Source organism: Salmo salar, chromosome 15 (assembly GCF_965601325.2).
Source record: "Salmo salar chromosome 15, fSalSal1, whole genome shotgun sequence".
NCBI classification, from domain to species: domain Eukaryota; kingdom Metazoa; phylum Chordata; class Actinopteri; order Salmoniformes; family Salmonidae; genus Salmo; species Salmo salar.
In genome coordinates, this window is record NC_138305.1 from 75,674,927 (window position 1) to 75,695,000 (window position 20,074).

The 20,074-nt window shown below is 45.4% G+C and overlaps 1 protein-coding gene across 12 annotated transcripts in view; it reads right to left on the bottom strand.

The window, feature by feature from the left end:
• prdm16 (PR domain containing 16) overlaps positions 1–20,074 on the bottom strand; it is a 243,781-nt gene that overhangs the window by 155,467 nt on the left and 68,240 nt on the right. For all 12 annotated transcript variants that reach the window (XR_014380665.1, XM_082962061.1, XM_082962051.1 and 9 more), the window contains exon 2: positions 12,927–13,327. Coding sequence is in view for 11 of the 12 variants with exons in the window: in XM_082962061.1 (XP_082818187.1) it covers positions 12,927–13,327 (401 nt within the window). In the remaining variant the exon portion in view is untranslated. The remainder of the gene's footprint in view (positions 1–12,926; positions 13,328–20,074) is intronic.

Here is a 20,074-nt window from a genome sequence, read left to right on the forward strand (position 1 = left end):
AGGCGGAATTAGAAGCGCCGGGACCCCAGAGCCCAGGAGAAGATCAGGAGACAAAGGGAGAGGGAGGGAGGGGAGAGAGGGAATCAATAAAAAACGTACCCAAAAGTGCATATGCTCTCAGTGTCTTAACGACAACATTCCACAGTCGCCATGTTGGAATAGATCAGCCACTCACAACTATTTTAACAAATTACATGTTGAGCATCAATGTTGAACATACTTAAAGAATGATATTATATAATATCATCTCTACGATATCAGAAAGTTATAACGAGATCTTTTTGAAACCTTGAAGACTTTTAGTCGAGAGGGGCAGGTGTGTGTGTGTGTGTGTTTGTGTGCTGAAGACTCAATAGGCCCTGTGGTGATCCATCATATTAGTGTGTGTGTGGGAGGAGGGGGCAGGAGTGCAGAGAGGTGGCGAGAGAGAGAGAGAGAGAGAGAGAGAGAGAGAGAGAGAGAGAGAGAGAGAGAGAGAGAGAGAGAGAGAGAGAGAGAGAGAGAGAGAGAGAGAGGGGCCACTGGGTGGGTGAGGGCCCTGTCTCTAGCCCACTACACCACAGGGAAGGAGTGAGTGGACTGGAGAGCAGCTGACTCTGCAATGCTGGAGCACTTAAAGGTTGAGCTAAGTGTGTGTGTGTGTGCGGACTTGTTTGTCTAGTCCTGTGTGTGTTTGTGTGTGCGTGTGTGTGTGCATGCGTGTATGTGTGTGTGTGCGTGCGTGTGTGTGCATGCGTGTGTGTGTGTGTGTGCGTGCGTGTGTGTGCATGCGTGTGTGTGTGTGTGCGTGTGTGTGTGTGTGTGTGTGTGTGTGTGTGTGTGTGTGTGTGTGCGTGTGTGTGTGTGTGTGTGTGTGCGTGCATGTGTGTGCATGCGTGTGTGTGTGTGTGTGCGCGTGTGTGTGTGTGTGTGTGTGTGTGTGTGTGTGTGTGTGTGTGTGTGCGTGTGTGTGTGTGTGTAGGACCCAAGTTAGAAGGGGAGTGTCTCTAGCCTCTGCATTAGGCTGGAGAAAGAAAGGGCAGCCTAGCTGTGATCCTGTGAAAGGCTCTCTCTCCCCGCTGCATTGTTGCCTCCCACCAGAAGAGGGTAGATTCCCTTACATTCTCATTTATTCTAGTATTTTACCATGAAAATATGTGGAAATGTTCTTTAAATCCAGTTTGGTTGAGATACAAACGATCAATCAAGGATATGAGTGAAGACATTCCTCTGGTGCTTATTGATCAGAATGACCAAAACGTGAGGTAAACGTAGTAATAAATGTTATATATCATAACATCAAGTCATTGAGAGATGAGCAAACCCCCGAAAGAGTCATCTGTAAATCCCAAAGTGGATATGAGGTAGGTGAGTTGAGCTGGGTTTGGACGTAGTGAACCGCTAAAGTGCTTTGTCATATCAGCTGGCACAGGCACACGGTCACATTGGGGCAGGTCAAGCTCATGCAGCTCAAACAGGATTTCTCTTTATCGCGCCGAATGGTACGGTGTGGAACGGTGCACCACACACACCAGGCCCGGCGGTTTCAGACGTCAACGCACTTCCTCTAATGAAGAAGACGAAGTGCAGGATCATGAGACAGGCGATGGAAGGACATGGTGATTGAGTGGCTGGGCTGTCCAGTGTTGTGGAGACAAAAGAGAGAAAACAAACGGTTTCACAGCCTCCTCCTCCTTACTGACTGATTGACTGTCTGACTGAGCTCACCCTCTCCAACCATTCCGAGTTTAACCCCTAAAAGTCAAATAACATGATCATACCATTGATCATTTAGCTACCTGATTTTGAATTTTAGGACCCCTGTAGGTATAAAAAAAAATATGTGAAAAGGATTTGATAAAATATTGAATTAGTTGCATTGAATAACACATTCATAAATGGCAAAACAGACAGTCAAAATATAAATCATAAGGAATAAGGTTTTGAAGCGTCCTATATCTAGGAGATGTAAGAAACCTCAGGAAATATATTTTTTTTTAGGGACACATACTAAACCCTTTTTTTTGTTGCCACAAAAGCTATTTCCATACTGGTCAAACCGTTTGGACGCTTCAGATGTTTCCGTGGGAGGACGAATTTTCGGTATGGAGATGCGGAAGGCCGACATAGTAGGATGCGGTGAATTGAGACACAGCCATACTTTCTTAAACAGACAGATTTTGATTTGGTTTGATTTGATTTGGTTTATTATGGTAATTAGATAGGCGCACGGGTGTGTCAATCGACTGTTAAGGGTTGATGTTAGACTATGGTTATGTTACAAGCATTTTTCCTCGCCATATTTTAATCTGCCTGTTATCCCTATATATACACTGCAGTCACAAAAACTATCAAGCGCTATGATGAAACTGGCTCTCATGAGGACCACTACAGGAATGGAAGACCCAGAGTTTCCTCTGCTGCAGCCCAAATAAACGCTTCAGAAAGTTCAAGTAACAGGCACATCTCAACATCAACTGTTCAGAGGAGACTGTGTGAATCAGGCCTTCATGGTCCAATTGCTGCAAAGAAACCACTACTAAAGGACACCAATAAGAAGAAGAGAAACACGAGCAATGGACATTAGACCAGTGGAAATCTGTCCTTTGGTCTGGAATCCAAATTGGAGATTTTTGGTTCCAACCGCTGTGTCTTTGTGAAACGCGGTGAGGGTGAACGGATGATCTCCGCATGTGTATTTCCCACCGTAAAGCATGGAGGAGGAGGTGTTATGGTGTGGGGGTGCTTTTCAGGTGACACTGTCGGTAATTGATTTAGAATTCAAGGCACACTTAACCAGCATGGCTACCACAGCATTCTGCAGCGATACGCCATACCATCTGCTTTGGGCTTAGTGGGACTATCCTTTATCAACAGGACAATGACCCAACACACCTCCAGGCTGTAAGGGCTATTTTACCAAGAAGGAGAGTGATGGAGTGCTGCATCAGATGACCTGGCCTCCACAATCACCCAACCTCAACTCAATTTAGATGGTTTGGGATAAGTCGGACCGCAGAGTGAAGGAAAAGCAGCCAACAAGTGCTCAGCATTGTGGGAACTCCTTCAAGACTGTTGGAAAAGCATTCCAGGTGAAGCTGGTTGAGAGAATGCCAAGCGTGTGCAAAACTGTCATCGAGGCTACTTTGAAGAACACTTTTTTGGTTACTACATGATTCCATGTGTGTTATTTCATAGTTTTGATGTCTTCACTATTATTCTACAATGTAGAAAATAGTCAAAACAAAGAAAAACCCTTGAATGAGTAGGTGTGTCCAAACTTTTGACCGGTACTGTACATATTGATGTATTCCTTAAAGCAAAACAAGGAATACCATAGATGGAAATTCATGTGAAATATGTGCTGTGGAGGAGTTGTGACAGATTTACAGATATGGGTTGGGCAGGGGAGACAAGAGGGCAAGGCCTGGGATGATTCATGGACAAAACGCTACTACTCCTGACTTAGAGTCATCTAAAAGAGAGAGAGAGAGAGAGAGAGAGAGAGAGAGAGAGAGAGAGAGAGAGAGAGAGAGAGAGAGAGAGAGGGAGAGAGAGAGAGAGAGGGAGAGAGAGAGAGAGAGAGAGAGAGAGAGGGGAGAGAGAGAGAGAGGGAGAGAGAGAGGGAGAGAGAGAGAGAGAGAGAGGGGAGAGAGAGAGAGAGAGAGAGAGAGAGAGAGAGAGAGAGAGGGAGAGAGAGAGAGAGAGAGAGAGAGAGAGAGAGAGAGAGAGAGATTTTTGAAACTATTGTAAATTGACTTTGGGTCCATAAAGAGCGCTATATAAAACCTATGTATTATTATAATAGAGAGAAAGAGAGACGCCGAGATGCAGAAAAAGAAATAGACTGTACGGGCAACTCTAACCCCTCAAAGACAGTGTAGGAGGATTTGACCCCAAAAATCACTCGACCGACTCCACACCCTTTCCAAAGTAAAGACCAATTTGACATTTCAACAATTCAACACTGTTTTTCAAATGGCATGTCGTCATTATGCTTCCTTTCTCGGCCCGTGCTGTTATTCCAAATAGTCAACTTGAGGAAAGAATAACAAATCAGGGGTTTGTCTGTTTGCCAGTGTGCGTGAGTGTGTGTTCGTGGGTGTGTTTGCGTGCAAGCGCTCTTTAAAGTGCGTGTGTGGACACCTGGAGAGTGGGTGTTTTAATTAAAACAAAGTCCAAGATCTCCAACATGGTAGAACAATACATTCTCACCTCTGTCGTCTAAATCTGCCGTTATTACGGTGTTGACAGCGTTGTGATCGGAAATAGTAATCACAACAGCCGCGGGGACCCGATTAATAGGCCAGCGTCTCCATTCTCTCTCTTGGAAATGTTTAGGAAATACTTCAAGCCCATAAAAGCGGGTTGTGTGGGGATTGAAAGTTAAACTCTTTCTTTAATTTGGAGGTGGGGGGGGGGGGGGGTATCGGCAGGGGGGCTAGGGGAACAACAGAGGGTTTGTCCATGGGGCTCTGACATGTCTGTCTCTGTACAGGTGGTGGTGGAGCTGGTTAGAGAGCTCTCTCTGCTGTGTGTGGCACTTTAAGCTGGGTAAGCCCTCGCCGTATGGGCTGGCTGTGGGGCCGTGCCAAACCCTGCTCTGACCCTTCTCTGACACCTCCTCTTCCACTAACTCAGTCATGCACGTACACGCTCGCTCTCTCTCACACATGCACGCTCTCTCTCACACAAGCACGCACAAACATACACATATTTTTTCTTTTTTTTCACACGGCAAAACATGGTGGGAAAGCAAAAAAAAAAACAAGCAGCCGAGCCGAGAAGAAAATGAAAGCAGCTTCATGGCTAATTCATGAAATGGAGGGGGGGTGAATGCTATCATGCAGGACCAAGTCCCATTTCCAAGTGTAAGCATCAATCTAATTAACAACATAAACAGCCTTTGACAAATGTCATCATTTTCTGGCCCGGCCACAGAGCAATATCATTGTCTGCCGTGGCCCGGGGCTAACGCGGCAATGATGTGGCTATTCATCAGGACAGCCATGAATGATGGGTTTTCACTGGGATACAGAGGAGGGAGGAGGTAGGGGAGGGTGGGAGGAATTGGTCAGGAGTTACCTGCTTTTGGCCACCGAGGACAGGGGAGCGAGGAGGGGTATTAAATTAATGTTTAGGAACACATAATCGCCTGAGCATTAGTTAAAGCAAGTCTGTGCGAGCTACGCGCCACGCGGCGGCTAACAGAAGGGAAACGCCATAAAGGATGACATTGTTGAGGAGTGAGTGAGTTAAGAGACTGGAGGGGCTGGAGTTTGAAGCTAGACAAGAGACTCTATTGAGAGACAAAGTAGCTCAGAGTCGACGGGAGCGGTGGAACCAATGACCAAATAATAACATCAACAATTTGGAGGGACAATATTTATTGAGCCGCTCGACCGCTCTATCAAAAACGGATGACTTTCTCTCCCGTTCACTTCCTCCTGAGATACTCTTTCATTTCATCTGGGGGTCTTGAGATTAATTAACAGACGCTGGTAGCAAGTTATGAACAAATGATAAGGCATCAGCGTTCTAATCAAACCTGACATTTAATTTGCTGCTTGCTTCCTCGTTATCAATTACCATGTTCAGAGGGATAATTGACATCGGTTCGAGGGGACGAGAGACGCAAAGAAAATAAAAAAAAGAATGTGTCTTTCTTTAACAGCTCCTAAAAAGCTGCTGCAATGTTTCTAAGGCAACAGGGCCCATATGTTTAATATTAGATGTAATATGTTCCACTGGAGTGCTCCGAAAGCTGGGAAAATTGGATTAAATTGGCTAATGGCATGTTTAAAACCTACATAAAATGAACGTGAATGGAAGATATTACAACCTCAGGATTGAAACTGTGGTGTTATGCTTGCTCTGTTTTTTGTATATATTTTGTTCATGTTTAAACTTGGGTTTATCAGATATAACCATGATACAGAAAACCACACAGTGTTGGTCAATAGGGCTGTTAAATACCACAAGACTGATATTCATTACATGGCATTTTACTGTGGGAAAGGAAACACAAATGCCAACATTACTCCTTACAATTTGGCAATAATATTATGTACCATCTTAAAACAACCTGGAGATAAATGTACATAAAGAAATATTTAGGTAATATTAATGTCAAGAATAATGACTAATAATTAACTATTGTAATTATTAACTAAGTCCTCATTAGTATCATTGTTAATTACAATATGAATTGTTATTAATATAAATGACCATTATTATCTATTTATTCGATGTTAAATTATATATAATAATTTAATATAATTAACGCAACATAATTTGACGGTAGTAAACATTTATCCTTTCCAATGCTTTTATAAATATACCCAAAATACTGCTGCTCTTTTGACCTCATCAGAGTCAGGCTCTAATTTGATTAGTAAAATACTATGCTCTAATGCTCCATTAACCTGGAGAGCTCATCTCACATGGCTTCATGTTCCACACAAGGGCTACCAGTCTTGGGTTCACATACTATTCAAACATTTTCAAGTACTTTTAGCGTTTGCTCTAGTCTGCCTGGAGTGCTAGATGTGCGGGGTTTGCACTCTTGTGACTATTCTATTGTTTGTATTTTACCAGGCTACAGTAGCATAGCCAGAAATTCATTGGTGGGTGGGCCTGCAGAAATTCTGGTGGCCCAAAAAAAGTAATAATGTATAGCTAATTTCATGCTATTCTACACATTTCGCCACGAGGCTGAGATAAAATAGTGCCGTTTTAAAGCTAATTTCCTGCAATTCTATACATTTTGCTATGCGGTAGAGAGGGGTTGGGCCATGCCCACACGGCTGCCAGGCTAGCTCAGTCACACCAGGATAACATATGTGAAATGGTTTCAAGTAGTATTTGCACCCATGTCTCGGGGTCAACATGGTCTACAGAAGAGGTGACAGTCCACTGGAAATGAATAGGGCGACAGTCTGTGTGTTTTCCAGATCAACACATGGTATTTCTTTAATTTTTTACCCCTATTTTCTCCCCAATTTCAATCTTGTCTCATCGCCGCAACTCCCCAATGGGCTCAGGAAGTGAAGGTCGAGTCATGCGTCCTCTGAAACATGACCCACCAAACCTCGCTTCTTAACACCCGCCCACTTAACCCGGAAGCCACCCGCGCCAATGTGTCGGAGGAAACACCGTTCAACTGACAACCGGGGTCAGCCTGCAGGCACCCGGCCCGCCACAAGGAGTTGCTAGAGCGCGATGAGCCATGTAAAGCCCCCCCGGCCAAACCCTCCCCTAACCCCGACGACGCTGGGTTAATTATGCGCCGCTCCATGGGACTCCCGGTCATGGCCGGTTGTGATACAGCCTAGGATCGAACCCAGGTCTGTAGTGACGCTTCTAGCACTGCGATGCAGTGCCTTAGACCACTGCGCCACTCAGGAGACCCCTCAATACATGGTCTTGACTGATAAGAAACAGTGTATTCTTGGTACAACATGCTAAGATCGTCTGAACAGACAACATTTTGATCAATTTGCAGATAAACACAAACCACACTGTGGGCTTACTCAGAAACCATTCCCCCCACAGATGAAGGTGCTATCGTTATGGCGATAAGTTGTACATTCCGTTCGTCAGCACCTTACCTTGAAAGGTGTACATCTGACATACAGACATTGGATATTGATTCAAAACCACATCTTCCCACAAAATAGAACAAATATTCAAAGCGAAAACGCATAGCGCGGCCGGTTTCCGTGTATCTGCAGTCGTTTGAATGGGGGGCACTAGCTACTTCCCTCTCTCTGTCAACTACTCGCCATTCCTTTGGTTTGTCTATTCGGTGTCCCCTAAAGTCCTTGGCGGTTTCTGCCCTATCAGCTAGGTAACATTAGTCTTGTGGCCCGGCTCGAGATAAAAAGCACACAAAAAACACCTCGTCGGCAAACAGACCAAACATGTTGCAAACTGCGCCTTGATCACCGCTAGTGCACTATCTTGACACATGCTGGGTATACAGGGCTCAGCAATTCCTCCGACACAAAAGGCGAGCAAACAGTGCTGGAGGTGAGCGGTAGGGTCAGGACAGATAAGTGTCAGGGCGGGGCCCAAAGTCTTCGCCCGGGTTCCAAGAGGACATTAGCTAGCGTTTTAGCTAGCAAACAAAAGGGCCAACCAAGTGCTGGCATGAAAAGGAAGCTGTCATCCCAGGGATCAGGGCACAAAAGAATGCAGGCGGAGAAATATGAGCAACGTCCATGGAGCGCTGGGTATCTGTCACGTAGTCCCGCCGGCTGCCCAAGAGCACCCATCTAACGCCTTGGCGTATCGCTAAGTCAACAGTAAGGTAAATACGAGAGAGAGAAAAGAACGACAGGCACTTTTTTCCCCTTTTCTTCACTCTCATCGGATGAATGATGCTGATATGGAAAAACACTCAAACGCTATAAGCACAAACAAAGCAAAAGTCCTAATCTGCCCGGCAACAAAGTCATCCCAAGGTCCTTGAGGGTTCGAGACCCTTTGAAGCTGGGAGGAGGTATGGCCGACGGGTGCCATACACCCGGGTAATGGGACATTTGTTAGTGTGTGTGTGTGTATATATGTGTGTGTACCACATCAATCTGTGAAAGGCATGACACATGCCCCGTCAAAAAGGGTTGCTATTTCAACTTCAACAAGTCTGTGCGATAACTCATATTTCTTAACAAGTTGAAACACTCAAGATGTTTAACAGTGCAGACCCACATGGCAGGTCACATTAAAAGACTTGACGTTAGTCCCTAGACGTTACAAAAAGTCAAAGAACGGTATCACATTAACCACAGCACCATTTCAAACACAAATAGTTGCTTGCACACAGCAAACTTCTGCGATTCATTCGACCAACACCAGCCAGGTCAATCACCAGGAGGTCATTACGCCCTACAAAGACTCTCTTAATTGTGCAGAGCTATTTCCGACAATGTGTCCCATAATGTGAAGACATGGCAAGGCGCTTTCCTTTCCGTCTTCACATGGAGAGAGATTTTATCAGCGACCACTGAATCATTTGTTGACTCGGCACAAGTGCCTTCTTTGAGATAGCAAACACTTGAGACGCAGGACAAAGAGAAAGGACGAGATGACAAAAGTAAAAGGTGTCGGAGTGACAAAGGCCCTGTCACGGGGTTGACACGCCCTGTAACGAGGTTAGGAGAAGGGTGAGTAAACACCATTAATATAGCTTTGGAAAGGGATCTGCTCTTGTTTGATTTGGGCTTTGCTGCGTTCCCTCGGCAGCCCGAGACAAAACGGAAGATATTTGATTGAGTTATTTTACAGTTTGGATCAGGGATCACTAGAGAGACGGTTCTTTGTTTCAACGCTGGGACAACCTTCTGTTAGTCACAGTGGGTGGATATGGGGCTTACGTGTCATTAAACACATACACGCACATGTGAGAATGTATTGTTGTACCACTTTGGGGGATCTTGGACTCTGTTTTTTTAAAATTAAAATAACCACTCTCCAGGTGTCCACATACACACACACAAACACACACACTTTCATAAAAAAATAAAAATAAAACGCACACACTGACACATATAGTATCTATTCGTGCAACACTGCACACACCCTTACCAACACACACACACACACACACACACACACACACACACACACACTTTTCACTTGTGTCCTCTCTCCCAGTGCCCTCTACCTCCCTCCCTTTCCCAGAGGGAGCGTGAGCTGACAGTGGGCTCCAGTGTGTACTGCGAACGGGGAGAAGAACAGGAGAGGAGCAGCAGTGTGAACCTCTATTGTAAGCCCACCTGCTCCTGTCAATACCTGATCTGGGACCAAACTCTGCTTCCACAATAGGCCGTGTCACTCTGAAGGATCCCTCCCAGTCCCATAGCAGAGAGGCCTTCCAGACAAGGGCCCGTGCGCACAGCTTGATTGAAATCGGTTCTTTTGCGGAGCCCGGCCTTTATATTATGTTGTGATAAAGGGGAGCATAATAGCTTTTAAATGGATGACTCCGGGTGGCTCTGCCGTTGCAGTGGGGGGAGCGGAGGGACAGGCTGAATGGACGTGGCCCCGAGCTAAGCATCTCCTAGATTGAGCTGTCCGTCTCGGGGAAATGAGTCAGAGTTAACACCTCGGCATCACCCAACGCCCCGGGACAGACAAGACTGGGCTTCCTTTTCTTCTCTTCTCTGTTCCGTTCTTTTCTGTCCACCTGGATCATTCTCATTATCCAGGACCGGATGGTGGCAGAGACCGTGCCGTGCTCCAGGGCTGATCACACACAGACGTCAAGAGACACACACACACTGAGAGACGCGCACACAATTTCCAACACGCGCACACACTCTCACTAACACACGCGCACGCACACACCTGAGCTTTTCACCCATAGAGCCCCATTCACACTGCCCATTAACTCTACCCAAGCCTAATTACACACAGACCTCATGCATACACACACACACGTCACACATCCTCTTAACTCGACATACTACCCAGATATCATTACACACACCTGTCTGTGTCACAACTCTAACCAACACCCATTCTATAGGTGGATCCTGCACAGTATACGATCCTTTCAACTCCCATTCAATTCCCACCATGATGACTACTTGAGTTAAAACCCTACCCTGAGCATTCTGTAGATAGGATCACATTTAGACAAAAGGAGATCTGGGATCTAATCAAATATTATCTCTCATAACAAGTCCCCCCCTATTCAGTTGGGGCTAGAGGGGACAGACTGACAGACAGTGGGCCCCCCTCCATCAAGGCCCATTAACAGCACTGACCTCCCCCCTGCTTTCTTAGTGCCCCATCTCCCCGGTCTCTCTTCCCCCTCCCTCTCTCTCGCTTCCTTCTCTCGCCCTCTCTCTCCCTCTGTTCCTTCCCTCCCTCTCTCTGTAGGCCTGTCTATTTTTCTAAGACCAGAGGCGGTGTGGGGAGGGGTCCTGGAGGAGTTTCGTGATGGCTATCGATGGCTGGGCTGTTATGGCTATCTTTGATAAGGGACCTAAAAAAAAAAGAGAGAGAGAGAGAGACAGGATGTCTCTTCCAAACACAGGCGAGACGAAGTCGAGGTGGGATTTCGACGGCGAGAGGAGAAATGTTTGGGACCTTCTGTTGGTGACGTGCCCAGCGGTGGAACAAACTGATAGGTTATTTGAAACGGCAAAGAAAAAGGACAGAGAGTGACCCTAGATTGACAGATAAAGCGAAAGTAGCCGAAGGAAAATCACACCACTCAACAACAACAAAAAGAATCTAATCCAAAACGTGCAAAATAATTGACACATTATAAACTAGGAATTTTGAACGAAGTCCTGACTAGCTGAATTATTGGCTAGAACAGTATTGAAACAAAATAGTCATATACAGACAATGATCTCTGTCTGGAGTCTGACTAAGTCATGGAGCCATCAGAACCTCGGTTCAGTCGGTCATTTTGCCAGGGAGCAGCAGGCCGACCCCTCAGAATCAATGTAAACAATGTTCAGCAGTCATTTTGGGCCTGTAACATGAGTGTTGTACAGGGTTAGGCAGGAGCAGCTTACACACAGAAAGAAAGAGAGAGAGAGAGAGAGAGAGAGAGACGGAGAGGAGAGAGATAGAGGGGGAGAGCGAGAAAAAGACAGAAAGAGTGAGAGTATAGCTTTCAGGGGGAGAGAGTGAGAGAGAGCAAGAGAGAGAGAAAGAAAAAAAGAGAGAGCGCGGAGGGGAGGGGCGGGGGGGGCCCTATGCGTGCCCCGTAGGTCTAGTCATAATATGAACTTTCCAGAGGAAAACGCTTTCCGTGGCTTTGTGCCATGTAGCGTGTGCCTCGCCTCTCTAATCGGCAAATGTTTCGTCTCGCGTACTGGAGGAAAAAGAGAAGGAGAGAGCGAGAGCAACTGCAAATGACGGTTGTCTCAGCCAGCCTACATAATGTACGGTACACCCTGTCCGAAGTGGCTGCCTCCAAACTATACCCAACCTTTTAGTGACGTGATTAGCTCAGAGTGCATAATTACATGTGAAGGTAATGCTATAAAATATCCGACTATATATGTGACTGACCAAAACGCCAGCCTCCTGAAATGAGAAGCCGACTCGGGAAGATTCTGGTCTGATTAGCCGTGCGGTGGAGAGAGACAGAGCGAGGGGGAGAGAGAGAGAGGGAGAGAGAGAGAGGGAGAGAGAGAGCGAGAGAGAGGGAGAGAGAGAGAGAGAGCGAGAGAGAGAGAGAGAGAGAGCGAGAGAGAGAGAGAGAGACAGAGCGAGGGGGAGAGAGAGAGAGGGAGAGAGAGAGCGAGAGAGAGAGAGAGAGAGAGAGAGCGAGAGAGAGAGAGAGAGAGAGAGACAGAGCGAGGGGGAGAGAGAGAGAGGGAGAGGGAGAGAGCGAGAGAGAGAGAGAGCGAGAGAGCGAGAGAGAAAGAGACGGAGAGAGAAAATCATTCACTCCATGAGCTTACTGAAGCAACTTCAATATCCTCTAATGTCATGTTGAAATGAAAATTAATAGTTCAATACGGGCTGGCTGCACGCTTCTTCCATTTCCATATCGTGTGGCGTGACCAAATGGGCGCGCTCCGTTGGACGGATAGGGGGAGTCTGCACCGAAAAGCTGATACCTCCAGTAATCAGTTGGATTTTCCAACGTTGGCGACCAACGCATTTTAAAGAGACGACGGTGGGCTGGTTCAAAGATGAGGTCCAATGGTAGTAGGAGGTGCAAATGGAATGAGTATCTTCGTTTGGCGGCTAGACGGTCTCACCGGGCTAAAATAGCTGAGGACCAAGAGTCTCAAGCACCGTTCACTTACCTCTCTCAAGGTCGCATAACAGAAAAGGACCCTTAATTCTTCAACCCGTTTTTTTCATTCAGACTCAATCAGAATATGTACCACTCTCTGCAGGTACTTAAATAAGCGACAAACTGAGCTAAGACGTCTAAATAACGTAGACAGAACGTCAAAACTACGACCTACCTCCCATCCGAAGGAGCCGTCTTTGACCGTGGCACTCTGCAGTGCGCTGTGAGGTCCGAAGCACTCTCCCATCCCGATCCGGGTTTTGGCCCATATCCCCAGGCCCGCTCCGGGGACCGAGGACTCGCGCAGCTCCAGGTCACTGGGGATGGGAATGTCATCGGGAATGTAGACGGGCACCTCATAGGGCGAGCCTTCCTTGGGCGTGAAGGGGTCCTCGTTGTGGTGATGGTGGCGCCCGTGGTGGCTGTGGTGATGGTGGTTGTTGGGGTGTGGGGACGGGTGTCCTACAGGGATGGGGGACATGATGCTGTCCTCTGTCTCCTCCTCGCCACTCTCGGCCCCTCCCGCCAGGAGGTGGGGGTCTGTCTCGTACATGCTGTCCACTGTTTCACTGTCATCTGAGAGAGATGAAGAGAAAGAGAGAGTTAGTTTTGTGGCTTATATTCAACCTTTCTTTAACCACGCAAGTAAATTGTGAATCAGAGAGAAAGAGTGAGAGAGAGAGAGAAATTACTACAAAGGATATATACTGTACATGCCTTCAGAGTGAGAAAAATATGCTTGACCTATTCTCTTCAACTCACTCCATGTTGAAAGACACAGTCTCAACAATAGGGCTATATACCAATATCACCAAAAGACAAACTTTATTTTGTAGACAGGAACTTTATAGACAATATCACCAATAGAACGTAACCATCTAGGCCCGTTCTACTAACTGACTCACTCAACCCAAACAAGCGAAAGACGGAAAAGCTTAAAAGCCTTCAGCCCCAGTTAGGGCTGCCTGCCCACAGTATTCCTAGTGAGGACATTCCCCACCGTCAGAGGCCCTGATGGGACATGATGTTCCATTCAGTCACAACCACCGCCATTTCCTACAGGGTCATCTTACAGATAATGGGGGAGAAATGACCCAGGTATTGCCAGTCACTCGCCAGTTTAGATTAGTCACCTATGTTTGTCACTGTTCTGTGGCTGACAGCGTAATTGCGCCATTCGGGATTCCACCGTCCAGAGTCAGTGACGAGCACAAAGAATTAGAGGGGCGCGAGTCTAGCTAGACACACAAACCTCTCTACCGCAGAGTCACGGACAGATCACTTGGAGATATACAGACACACACGTTGGAGCAGAAGGTGGAAAGATACGCCATTGAATAAATGAAAATGAACAAAACAATTAAACGACGAAACGTCTACAGTTATGGGTGGCAGATATCTTTCTGGTGCGAGTGTCATGCCGTAACAAAAAGTGGAAAATCTCAGAATTAAGACCCACGTCAATACCCAGGGGCAGCACTCAAATGTAACAAACCCGTTGATTTTGTTGATACCAAACTCACAACACTTTATAGGTTGCCTGGACGACGGACGGAGCAGGCAGGCTCTAGCGTGGCAGCGTGGAGAGGAGTGAACAAGTCTGGTGTCTTTTGCTAGAAGCACTAACTGCAGTTTGCTATCCAAACACAGGCCGGGGAAATCAGTCTGAACTAGGCTCCGCAATTACTGCAGGAGTGTTTCCAATCAGCCGGCTCCCTCCTCCTCACGACCGGCCCTGCCAACAACATAACACCGCTTCAGGACTAACTGAGGCTGGCCTGGCGCTCGCATCCACAGCCGTTGAACTCTTAAACCAAGTTGAAAACATAAAGACGGGAGATTTAGCCAGTTGAACTCGCTTACTTCTACTTATTGTTTTATGTATTTGTTTATTTGTCAGGGACCATGTACAACATGCTATTGCACCAGATTTAGCTAGATAGATCATTTCAATCTGTAGTTTCTGGGCAGAAAACAATCAACATCAATACTTTATTACAACGATACAACAGAACACATTATTAAATACCTATATATATATAAAAAAATGTCCAAATACACAATCGATAATATAAAGATAATATTACATTAGAGTTTAAATGTCCCTTGGTCCTACAGTATCTAACATCTGAAGAGTCACTGTTGAGTGAGGATACTCGACAAACTAGTATGATCCAGTTTGGCGCATAATGACCTAATCAGCTTAACAGTTGCACAAGTTTCAGATCGCAAGCATTTCTCTCTACCTGAGATAACATCTGCAAGTATGTGTACATGACCAATGATCTTTGATTTAACTTGACTTTGAAACATCAAGAGCTGTTCATGATGACCATTACCGTATTTACCGTATGAACAGAAAGTCTCCGAAATTAGACATTGGAATGAGGAAATAGAAGAGAATGGAATATTGTATAATTGACAACAAGGAGTATCTGAAATCAATTATCTGCTTTCGCTCCAATAAACGCTTGGGTTTTGGCTCGTAAAATCGAGAGAAAAAAATAATTGCTGAATGAACGGATATGTAAGTCTAGAATGTAAACGTGAACTATGAACACACTGTGACAGGCTCCCAGCGACTGGCGAGAGAGAGTCCTGACAGATCTGGGAAACTTGTCATATAAAATCTGGCCAGTAAAACGAAGGCATTTATGACCAATTTTACGTCATCCAGTGGATTTTTCTTCTTTTCTTTTTTTTCTCGGGAAAATAAACGTTTTACCCATTTTCTTTAATGATCAGGGTTTCATAGGGGCGCAGACCAGGCGGGCAATTAAGCGAAGGGAAACATGTACGCCAGCAGTAGCTTCCACTTTTCACAGATCAATTAAACTTTTATAACCGCGGCCTATCTGGTGCAGTTTTCAAGAATCAAAAGTGTTTTTGAACCACAATTTTTTTTTTTCTCTCCCCTTTTTGCTGGCACCCGACCCATCTAGCGCAATTTGAACAACCGAAGAGAGGGTTGGAAAATCTATTAAATACTGTTAGACTTTAAGAGCCTCGAAGCAGAAACACACAGATCACTACCTCGAAATTGAGCAGCAAGAAGGGTGGTGGGAGGGGGTGGAGTAACGTCTCTAATTTTAATGAACAAAACATTATTTGTGTAAGACAGAAACCACTGGAGCGGAGCGCCAAGCGAAAACACAATGTGATTTAAAGGAGACTTGTGGCCAGAAGTTAAGATCCACCGAGCTCAGTTCCCTTATTCATAAAATAAAAAATAAAAAAAAAGGAAAGTTAAAATTAATCACCACAGAAGAAAAAAAATCCTCTTCCCTCCTTTTTCCCTGTGACATTCTAGTCGATGGCTTGGCCATGTTCGACCATGAAATTCACTACAAATAAAAAGAAAAGAAAAGGAGAGGGAGAGAAAAGTAAGCAGGAACATAATGAAAGGGGCCAGGAAGAGGAGGAGGAAAGTTAAAAAGTGACGTGAGACGGCCAAGCCGAGACGTTTTTACTTGTGTGTTTGGCTTTGGTCTCCGAAGAGGAGTGAGATGTTAGCACTGTCTCCCGGAGGGCTGCTTAAAAAACCTCCGCCAGATAGTGCCTTCCTTTCTCCCTCCACCATGTTGTTCTTTCGCTCCCCGTCTCTCTTTTCACGGGGAACTATTTATCCTGATTACATCAGGGGTCAATCATTAATTCGCACCTTGGGGGTCCTGGCGTTGGCTGGGCCTACAATGGGCCGCTTGTTTGGTCCATGTTATTCCACTGGAAACTACCGTGTGTCCAGAGAACCCGGCGACATGAAGGCATCAGATTTATTTGATAAATTGTAAATGCACTCTTTTAAACACCCCTGTTATTGCTAGCCGTGCTGGAAAACAAAGAGACATTGGGTGTGTACACACACACGGGGGACCCCCCCCCCCCCCCCGTAAGACGGATTCTCTCTACACACAAACCAGAACAAGGGGTCAGACGACATCTGAGCTTTAAGATGAGCTACCACAGACTTGTTCCTCTCTGTCCCGTCATGGATGTTTTTAGTTTTTATTAAACCTGTACTATTTCATGTTGTAATGATTATTGGTAATGTATGCTATTTGCTGAATTATATCTCTCAAAAAAAGCCTTTGCTAACTTGGCATTTCCAGAAAGGATATTAAATATCCTTAAATATTCCCCAAGGATTTCACACACTTACCCATTTCAGTGTACTTCAGTGTACTTCAGTGTACTCATACTGAGCCAGCCAAACCATGATAATATACTCGTAACACAATTAAGACAGGTTATACAAGTAACAGCTCATTGAGATTTCACAGAGCAACAAGACTTATTTAGAACGTTGGCGAGAAAGAAACAAACCCCCCACCCACACTTTATAAAATATACAATTGCAAAAATATTACGAAAAAAATATATGAAACATCATCCAATAATAACAAAATATGACAGATAAAATATTCAATTAGTGATTGCAAGACTTGACTTGAAAATAACTGTGACATAAAAATAACTGTGACATACATTATCTACCTATGAGCATTGAACATAAATATATAGACGATGATATGTAGGCTATAGCTTAGAAATAAGAATGAATAGAATGGTCTTGGAAGCTCTAACCCTGGAGATTTGACTGCCAAACTCATGGGTACCATCACAATGGCAGCCTGGAATTGTGATGCAATCATTTCCTTTTGTATTTTGGAATGTTCCATCAACTGATGCTGGATTGCCATGGTAATGTAGAACGTTCATTGAAATGATGCTAACTGATGTGGCTCATGACAATGGAATCCATTTTTTGTAATGTCAGTTGACTCAACAAATCACAGCTCAGATTGAAGGGTACACTTCCTTCTTCTATGTCCTGGCATGTGTACACTTTAAATGGCTGCCAGTCCAACAATTATCCCATCATTGACTTGAATGGAGATGCCCTTTCTATTCATTTCTATTTCATTTCATTTCTATTCTCATTTCTATGGGCTACAGGTATAGTACATGCTACACTATATTAGGTAATGCCAAAGGAAAATATTAAAATGTTATCAAACAATGCAACTCTTTAAAAAAAAAATGACTAAGCAGTGATGACTGTTGCCAGGTAATCAATGTTACTATAGTAACATTGTAACAACGTCAATGTTACTATAGTAACATTGACACGTAAAGTTTTGACCAAAAGGCCGTTAAAGCGAACATCTGAAAATCACGGAGTACTACAACAGGCAGACTGTTCTAGACTCTGTTTAATCAGCTCCACAAAAGAGTTAGACGTGGAGAGATAGAGATCTGCAGCAATTTTCTGCAGTCTGCATCCACTCACGTAAACACATGTTCCTCGTGGCACAGGGACTTGTCTCGGTGATGCCGTCTCGTTTTAGTGGAGCAGCTTTGGCACTGGCTGACTTAAATGTGTGGTAGAATGCACTCTTCTTTGTATGTGTGTGTGTGTGTGTGTGTGTGTGTGTGTGTGTGTGTGTGTGTGTGTGTGTGTGTGTGTGTGTGTGTGTGTGTGTGTGTGTGTGTGTAGCATGAAGACTAGTACGGTCAAGTCAAGCCGTACTTTTGTGACATTCAGCTTACATTAAATCAAATATGCACTGCGCAAAATCTCTGCAGCATGAGCGCAATGGCATTCAAATCAAAGCGATTGTTTCGTTTCGTTTCACCCCGTTGGGAACACAATTGCATCACCTCAAATGCGTACAATGTTATTTGCAGCACGGTGCTGGTTCGATTGAATTCTGGATTGCTTCTGGATCAGCTCAGTTGGGCCTGAACTGCAATGAAGGGCCAAATGTATGGTTAACTCTACCCTCTCTAATTCAGTAAGAAAATCCTAAATAAATAAATGTGCATTGGACTACAACTGTATGACTACGATAATAAAAAATGAGTGGAATTGGGTGGCTGTTGCTCAGTGATCGAGCCCTACCAGTCCAGTGCACACAGAGACTATATCATTGTCTCAGAGTAAGTCAATATTTCAATTCCGAGGTCCGTTCCTGATGAAAAGCAAGTATCTAGGGAAAACTGCAAAAATATGCAATATTCCCCCCCACCCCAAATAAGGGGAGAAAAAGTTCCTCTGGTGGTGGGGGTTAGGGTGGGAGTTTGGGTGGGGGTGTGGAACCATGACAGATATGAAAAATGAGCAGGCGGCTCTGTTGCACAACAAACGTATAAACATTTGATGTGGAGGGGGGAAGGGACGGGACGGGGGTATGGGGGGGTACTGCCTAATCTGGTGCTCAACAAACGTATAAACATTTGATGTGGAGGGGGGAAGGGACGGGACGGGGGTACGGGGGGGTACTGCCTAATCTGGTGCTTGCCGCCCCACCTCCCCAATAATCCACAGAATATCGCTCCACTTAGCAGAGTTATTGGTATCGTTAGGGCCACAAACGAGAAACTCTTACCTGTTCCTCTTTAATCAGGCCCTTTGATGATGGTTCTGTCTTAACAAAGAGCCTTGAATCGGGCCAGATTTTTATGGGAGGAAAAAAGAGAGGCAGCAATAAAAATCTAAAGAGCAGAGAAAGAGAGAGAGAATAAGAGCGAGAGAGGGAGAGAAAGACAAAGAGAGACGGAGAAAGAGAGAGAGAGGGAGAGAGAAGGTGAAACGGGAGAAGGAGAGAGAGAGGGGGAGAAGGTGGGGGAGAAAGGGATGAAACTATGTGTGCGCTTTTCCATGGCGGTGGGTTTTTCATGATGACGTACGGTAGGACGGTAGTGAGAGAGAGAGAGAGAGAGAGGGTTGGTGGGAGGAGAGGAGGGGGGGGAGCTGCACAGGGGATGGTCAACTACAATACCGGCTAGCCTCTCCAGCAACACACACTGTTTCCCCTTGTAAAAGCAACGGGGAACATTTCCAAGTAACACTTAAAGTAGCAATATTGCTTCTCCAGAGTGGGGGCGGGTGCCCGCCCACGGGGGCCTGGGGGTGAGATCTCAGCTAACCCCCCCCCCCAAAAAAAAGAAAGGCCTGGGTTACTTCTGGTGCATGAAACAAGAAAGAAACTTCCACTAACTCAGGGCTCTTTAAAGCATGACTCGCTGTGGATCCCTCAGAGATCTGACACACACACACACACACACACACACACACACACACACACACACACACACACACACACACACACACACACACACACACACACACACACACACACACACACACACACACGGACACAGCACGCATACACATACAGCTCTTTTAGAGAAGCCGCAGCACGCTTGATAGACATATGCGTGGGTCCCATCGGTGCAAGCAGGGATATACTTCAGGATGTGTGTGTGTGTGTGTGTGTGTGTGTGTGTGTGTGTGTGTTTCATCTTTACTCAACAGGTTTG